The sequence below is a fragment of the Perognathus longimembris genome, chromosome 7 (genome assembly GCF_023159225.1).
Source record: "Perognathus longimembris pacificus isolate PPM17 chromosome 7, ASM2315922v1, whole genome shotgun sequence".
Taxonomy (NCBI): Eukaryota; Metazoa; Chordata; class Mammalia; order Rodentia; family Heteromyidae; genus Perognathus; species Perognathus longimembris.
In genome coordinates this window covers 44,468,065-44,475,061 of record NC_063167.1, presented here as the reverse complement: position 1 = coordinate 44,475,061, position 6,997 = coordinate 44,468,065, and the positions used below count along the sequence as shown (strand labels likewise).

Here is a 6,997-nt window from a genome sequence, read left to right as displayed (position 1 = left end):
GATAAAATGAGTGATCAAATTTCTCACTTCAGGAGTTAAGAAGATGGATCAGTAAGCTGTGAAATGTTTGATAATCTAGAGATATTAAGTCCACATACTAGGCCAAATGTGTTATCAGTAAGTGGGGATTCTTCTACAGATCAGATGTAGAAAAAAGTAGGGGTGAGAGGAACAAGTAGCTCATGACAAGTAGAAAAGGCAATCCTGATTTCTCATCTCAAGTTCAAGTGCAGGAGTCCCAGTATGTACTGTCTATCACAAGTAGCTACACAAACTTATGAGAAATGATTATGTGCACTTCTATGTATTCAATGACATGACTGGTAGCCTAAAATTGGTCAGGAATATTTATTCTATGGGAAGTGGTAAGCGCTAAAGAGATGACATTCACCACCAGCAGAGTATGCCATACATTTGGTATGGCAGATATTCATATACAGGATTTATATATTTAGTTACTGGATGACTGAGTTATTCTCTGTAAGGGACTAGAAGCTAATACGACATGCTGTGTGTAACAGGCACACACGTATACACTTTATATACCTACTCTCATTGAATTCTCCCTTAAAGTACAACTAGCAACTCCATTTTTGCAGATAAGGAAACAGAAGAATTCCTATGGGTCATAAAACTAGGAAGTGGCCAGAATGAGATGAATGAGAAAAGGGAATAGTAACCTATATGTCATCAAGTGGTAAAAGGGTTTCTACTCTACTCTGTGGCTTCCTTTTCCTGATCAACACACAGCAGATTATAGGGCTGCCAATAAAAGACAAGTAAACTGGCAGGATTTCACTCCTGAAATCCAGGGGGTGGGAAACCACAGGGAGTGTGTGGCTTTATGTTATGTGTATGATTCCAGCTGGGAATGATGTCCCTAAATTGGGAGCCCCAGTATGAATCCACCTGTCGGTATGCTTCACTGATACACTGGGCCTTGGGGTTGCCAGCTTTCTGAGGGTCTGGATCCCATTCCACTCCTGGAGCTCAGACATGTGGAAGAGGCCTCCCTGCGCATCAAGGAGTTGTTTCTATTTGGATGCAGCTGCAGCTGCCAGAGGCATTTCCTGAGGCTGGCCCAAGGCCTAGCAAGTGTTTGAATGCGGCCAGACATGAAAGCTGAGTAAACCTCAAAAACGCTGTAGTTGGTAACCCCCTGGAACTGGCAGCTGCCAAGGACTTGGCACAAGGAGGCCATTTGGGGCTCTAGTCAGGAATGGAAAGCTCACCTCTGTAACACAGCAAGCTCTTTCTCAGCAACCTGGGGTGCCTTAGCCGGGTCAGGTGATCAATCACAAACTTTTCTTCTTAGAGAGAAGGCAGGCTGAGCTTAAGATTAGCCATGTCCAGTGTGGTTGGGCTGATACATGAAGATTTCTGGGGTTATGTGGGTATGGGTAGCAGAAAGGAATTGTCCTCAGCTAGGCACTGAGATATGGCATTATGGAAGCCTAACTTTAAATCTTGTTACCTGTTGGGTTGTAGGGCTAGAAGTTAACCCTCTATGCCCCAATTCACTCTCCTAGAAAGTGAAGAGAATCATATTTATCTCACAGAAGGATTGTGAGAATCCATGTGATAATATGATCATCCCCATAGCCAGAAAAGTGTTTTGGCCATTACAGATCAAGCTCCATTACAGACTAAGGCATGGTAACTCATTTAGAAAAATCACAACTTTCTAGAAAGTATGCTGAGCAGATTTCCCCACTAACTCTTTGTACTAAGCACCCAGATTCAAACAGGTCTGAGAAAATCCTGAGAACACTGGCAATTCTCATAGCTTTCAGTAATAATCTCATAAGGTAACTAATATTGTGAGGAGAGTGAAGAGAAAGTAATGTGTCCACATTCATTAAGTTAGTAGGGAAGCATTAGATATACTATGATCTCTCTCCTTATATATAGTATATATAATCATATACACTATATCATATATAATCATATATGCTATGTGTATATACTATATCTATGACTATATAAGTTCTCTATATCTATATATCTCTAAATCTCTCTGTCTCTCTCTGTCATCTAAACATATATAGTCAGTGTGAGATTTGAACTCAGAACTTCATGTTTCTGAGGCAGGCACTCTATTACTTGAACCATATTCCAGTCAAGATCCAAATTTGAAACCAGTGTCTGTACATACTCTACTTTTCCCCACACAATCATTCCCAGACATGCAGGTTATGAAAGAATCTTTAATTTCATGATATCATTTAATCACTTATTACATAGTGACATCTCTGTGATATCCAGCCTAATGTTTCATTTTACAGAGGAGGAAATGGAGTCTCTGAAAGATCATAGTGCAGTCGTCCACCGCTGCCACCTCCTCCAGCCGCTGAGGTGCTACCTGTGTGCTCCTTCGGTGCGGACCGGGGACCTCTTTTGTGAAACAGCATCTGAGGAGACTCCAGTACTTGCGATGGCCGATGAAAAGCCCAAAGAAGGAGTCAAGACTGAGAACAACGACCATATTAATTTGAAGGTGGTGGGGCAGGATGGGTCTGTGGTGCAGTTTAAGATTAAGAGGCATACACCACTTAGTAAACTAATGAAAGCCTATTGTGAACGACAGGGTTTATGGATGAGGCAGATCAGATTCCGATTTGATGGGCAGCTGATCAATGAAAGAGACACATCTGCACAGTTGGAAATGGAGGATGAAGATACAATTGATGTGTTCCAGCAGTAGACAGGAGGTATCTACTAAGAAAGGGAACCTGCTACTTTGCTCCAGAACTTTGTTCTTATAGACCAAGAATACATTCTTAGAAAACTGCAATTTGGTTCCACCACATCCTGACTACTACAGTATAGTTTTCTCTATTCTTTTATTTTCCCCTTCCCATTCCTTTATTGTACATAAAGTAACTGGTATATGTGCACATGCATATTGATTTTCTTTTTTCTTTTTCTTTTCTTTTAAAAAACAACTAAATGGCCAGTGGTATATTTTGATTGACATCAAATGGAGATGGGATGGAGGAAAATACTGGTTCTGTGAAAATATCCCCCTTCTCCATTAGTGGCATGCTCATTCAGCTTTTATCTTTATATTTCAGTAAGTTATTTTTCTCTCACTGTTTTAACAAAAAAAGAAAAAAAAACAACAAAAATCCTTGCATACCTGTTTGATTGGAGAATTTTAATGTTTTCATTTATCATTGTAAAACCAAGGACAATTTTATAACTTTTTTGTATGTAGCTGTTACATGTAGGGCAATCTGTCTTTAAGTAGGGGTAAGTTACTCTTTTAAAAAAAAGAATTCTAGATAGTTTTCCCTTCAAGTCAAGTGTCTTGTTGTTTAAATAAACTTTTTGTTTAAAATGAAAAAAAAAAAGAAAGAAAGATCATAGTGCATTTTAGGTGAGTGCCAGAGCTGGAATCCAGGATCTCTTGTTTTTTTCTCATTTAGGCTGCCTCTTCAATTTCTGTCCAGTACTTGGCTGAAATATAGCATTTACAGGCTTTGGAAAGGATGCTGGTCCTGTGAGGAGGAGTGGTGAACCAGGGCATCACTGAAAAAATGGAGTTCCCCATCTTTCTACATGCCTGGTTTGAAGCATGGGCTCAACCAATGTTTGATCAATGGATATAGTAATTGCTGAATTCCCATAAAAGGGTAAAGGCATTCTGGAAGTAGATAGAGCAATGTCTTTTGGCAAGCCTTCCATCTTTCTTTTTCTTGTGCACTCCCTTGTCAGGGATGCCAGCTGCTGAGTATATACTCAGGATGCAATGGCTGGAGCATGGGACAAGAATAGCTGCTTCAAGTGAAGGTAGCATGGAGATGCTGAAATACTCAGGCCTGGGTCTTGAGTTCCAGGTCCAAATGAAGACCTTGCTACAGACTGTGGGTTGATATAAGTCAGGTGTCTCACTTTTTCTGAATATCAATTTTTTAATTTGCAAAGGGGACAACAAGCTCTGACTTAACCCACTTACAAGAAAATGGTTGGGAATCCAATGGGATCCTCTCATGTTCTTCAACATAAGCACTGTGACTGGGACCAAATGTGTGGTGAACACAAGCTCAGACTCTGGAGCTAGACTTAATACAGAACCTGGGTTTTATTCAGACCTAATGCTTTCCTATCAACTTCCCCATTAACTCCATCTTGAGTGTGACCTCTTTTTCTTTATATGTAAGATGAGGATACTATCATTTGCCTTGTCAGATTATTGAATACTATAAGACTTAATTCATACGTTTAGAACAATACAAAGCATTTAATATGTATTCAGTGCTAGTTGGTTGGAAACCAGTAGCTTAAGGGGTTGTTGTTTTTCCTCCTGAGTTAAATTCTCACATGTCTTGAATTCCTGGAGTCTATTAACTTCTTCTCAAGTACTCTCTATGTTCTCCCAATGGACTCCTAGCCATGTGCATGACAATCACAGAATTTCTTCAATCTTCTGCTTCAATTTGTCCAGCAGAGTCAACAAGGGCACTGATGATGCTCGGAGCTAGCTTCTCATGCTGCCCTGATGATGCCTGGTCCAACATTTCCATTTGAATGCTCTTCCAGGCCAGTGATGCCCTTGACTCTAGGACCCTTGCCACTTTGCAGTGCTCATGTTTGGCTCCAAAGCCATTTTCTAAGTTCACCCAGTTTCTCCATTCAGAACTTGGACTGGGAGGTTGGAGCCACAATTGTCCAGCAATTGGTCCAGGCTGCTTGGGGCCAGTAGAGTTTCAAGAATGCAAAAGCCCTGGTGTTGACTCCTCAGACAGCCCCAGCCACAAGGCACCTCTGCCCACCCTCCTTGGTCAGAGGCCTGGGCCTCACCAGCCATGTCCTTGCTCTGACTCACAGGGATATACATTTGAGTTCAGAATCACTTCCTTTCCAAACTTAGCAATCAAATTGACAAAGCCACACCTTCCCCATGTCATGGAGTGCCTACTCCTCTCACTTCTGTATACCCAGGAGGACACAATGACTCTACTTTGAGCAACTGCAATCTATGGTGATGCCTGGCACAGTGAATGGCAGCTCTTGAAGAAGGTGTGGTCACTTGGGTTCTAAATGGGACCTCAGAATGGAACCTCTGTGGAGGAAAAGGCGTATTTGTCAATATAATAAATTACAGGAAATTGATGTGAAATAATCCTGGATTATCCCCTAAATGAGCCCCAACTATAATGACAAGTGTCCTCATTAGAGAGGAAGACAAAGACACAGAGGAGAGCCTGTGTGAACATTGGAATGATGCTGTTGTAAGCCAAGAACCATGAGGAACAATGAGAGGCTGGAAGAGACAAGGAAGGAGTCCTCTCTTAGTGCCTCCAGAAGCACCACAACCCTGCCAACAGCTTGGTCTTGTCCTTCTCACCTCCAAAGTTGTGAGAAGATAATTTCTGGTGTTTTAAGCTACCTAGTTTGAGATGATTTCTACTTCCGCCCTAAGAAAGTCATACCTGGTTTCCATCCAAATGGGGAAAGGCTGGCTCCTCCTGTACTGGCTTGTGCAAACATTTATTGAGAGTCTGCATCCCGTGTGTGGTGCTGAGCTGGATAAAATATGCCTTGTTTATCACAAAGTACTCTGCATTTCAGAGCAGAGCACTTGGTTTACCATTAGCTGTTACATTGATTGATTTTTGTCCACTCTGACTTGTAAAGTTGAGCTGGATTTTTACAACTTCTCAGAGCTTAACCTTGAATTCTCCAAATCTAGTCAGTGAGAATTCCTAGCTTCTAATAAAGCCCTTTGTGCGAGGCACTGCCCAGCGCCTAGCACTGCCTTATACATGCAATTCCTTCCTTTCTTTTCTCACTTCCTTCCTCCCTCCTTCTCTCCCTTTCTCTTTCCCTTTCCCTCTCTCCCTCTCTCCCCTTTCTCCCTTTTCTCTCTCTCTCCCTCCCTCCCTCCCTCCCTCCCTCCCTCCCTCCCTCCCTCCCTTTCCTAGTCCTCAGGCTTGAACTTAGGGTCTATGCACTATCCCCAAGCTTCTTTTACTGAAGGCTAGCACTCTACCACATGAACCACAGCTCCACTTTCAGCTTTTTTTGTAGTTAATTGGATATGAATCTCATGAACTTTCCTGCCCAGGCTGGCTTTGAAGTACAATCTTCAGATATCAGCCTCCTAAGTAGCTAGGATTATAGGTGTGAGCCACTGGTGCCCAGCTTATACATGCAATTTCATGTAACCTCACAACAACCTAAGGCATATGCATCTAAGAGTCCTGATGCAGGTAGAGGAAATCTGAGCATAGAGAATCAGATTCTCTATGAAGATTCTGCATAAGGGATTGCAGGAACTATGTATCAAACCTGGGCACCTATGCTTAACCACATGACCATGACAATACTGCCTGGCCAGTCTCTCTCTCTCTCTCTCTCTCTTTAAATGTTATAGCTTTGACACTCACTGGCTAGTTCTCGTCCACATTGACATTGACTGTCTGTAGATTTTTGAACGTGATGACCGGGACATAGGTCACCAGAGTATAGAGCTTGTTTGGTGAGTCTTCATCCTCATTGTGTTTCCTGGACATGCGCACACGGATCCAATAGAGGACATTCCTTATTCCTTTGGCCCAGATGGCTTTGTTGAGCCTGGTATTGATGCCTCACATCTGGAGTCCCCATCTCCTTCATGGCGAACTTCCGGATCTCTTTGAATGCACGAGGGACCCGCTTTTTAAAGCCTACTCCATGGATGGGCTTGTGAATGTTGATGGTGTATTCTCGGGTCACCACCTCGTTGATGACAGAACGGCCCTTCTTCTCACCACCCTTCTTTGCAGGAGCCATTCTGCCGGGCTCAAGTTGAAAAGGATGGCCAGTCTCTTAACAAGAGATGAGTTAGGTGTTGGGGCCACAGGAGTGAGCAGAATGAAATCCATGGCCTTGAAACTGTGTGACAGGTAAATATGTAAACAAAATATAATCACACAATGACCTATGTTCCCTGTTGATTGAAAAAAAAGGTAAGAAATGGGTCCAGAAAATTTGGAGACTATATAGCATTAAT

General features: G+C 42.3%; 1 protein-coding gene and 1 pseudogene across 2 annotated transcripts; one reads left to right on the top strand and one right to left on the bottom strand.

Annotated features, from left to right (window-relative positions):
* The first annotated feature begins 2,389 nt into the window (after nucleotides 1-2,389).
* Nucleotides 2,390-2,704, top strand: LOC125354312 (small ubiquitin-related modifier 2-like). 2 transcript variants are annotated; one of them, XM_048349929.1, is made up of 2 exons: nucleotides 2,390-2,588; nucleotides 2,646-2,704. In XM_048349929.1, exons 1-2 carry the CDS (start codon nucleotides 2,435-2,437, stop codon nucleotides 2,702-2,704), a joined length of 213 nt encoding a protein of 70 aa, XP_048205886.1. In that variant the 5' UTR covers nucleotides 2,390-2,434. The 2 variants fall into 2 exon arrangements, with proteins under 2 accessions (XP_048205886.1, XP_048205885.1); XM_048349928.1 differs by having other exon boundaries at nucleotides 2,390-2,704.
* A 3,691-nt stretch (nucleotides 2,705-6,395) lies between these two features.
* On the bottom strand, nucleotides 6,396-6,795 carry LOC125354314 (annotated as a pseudogene).
* Nucleotides 6,796-6,997: the final 202 nt, after the last annotated feature.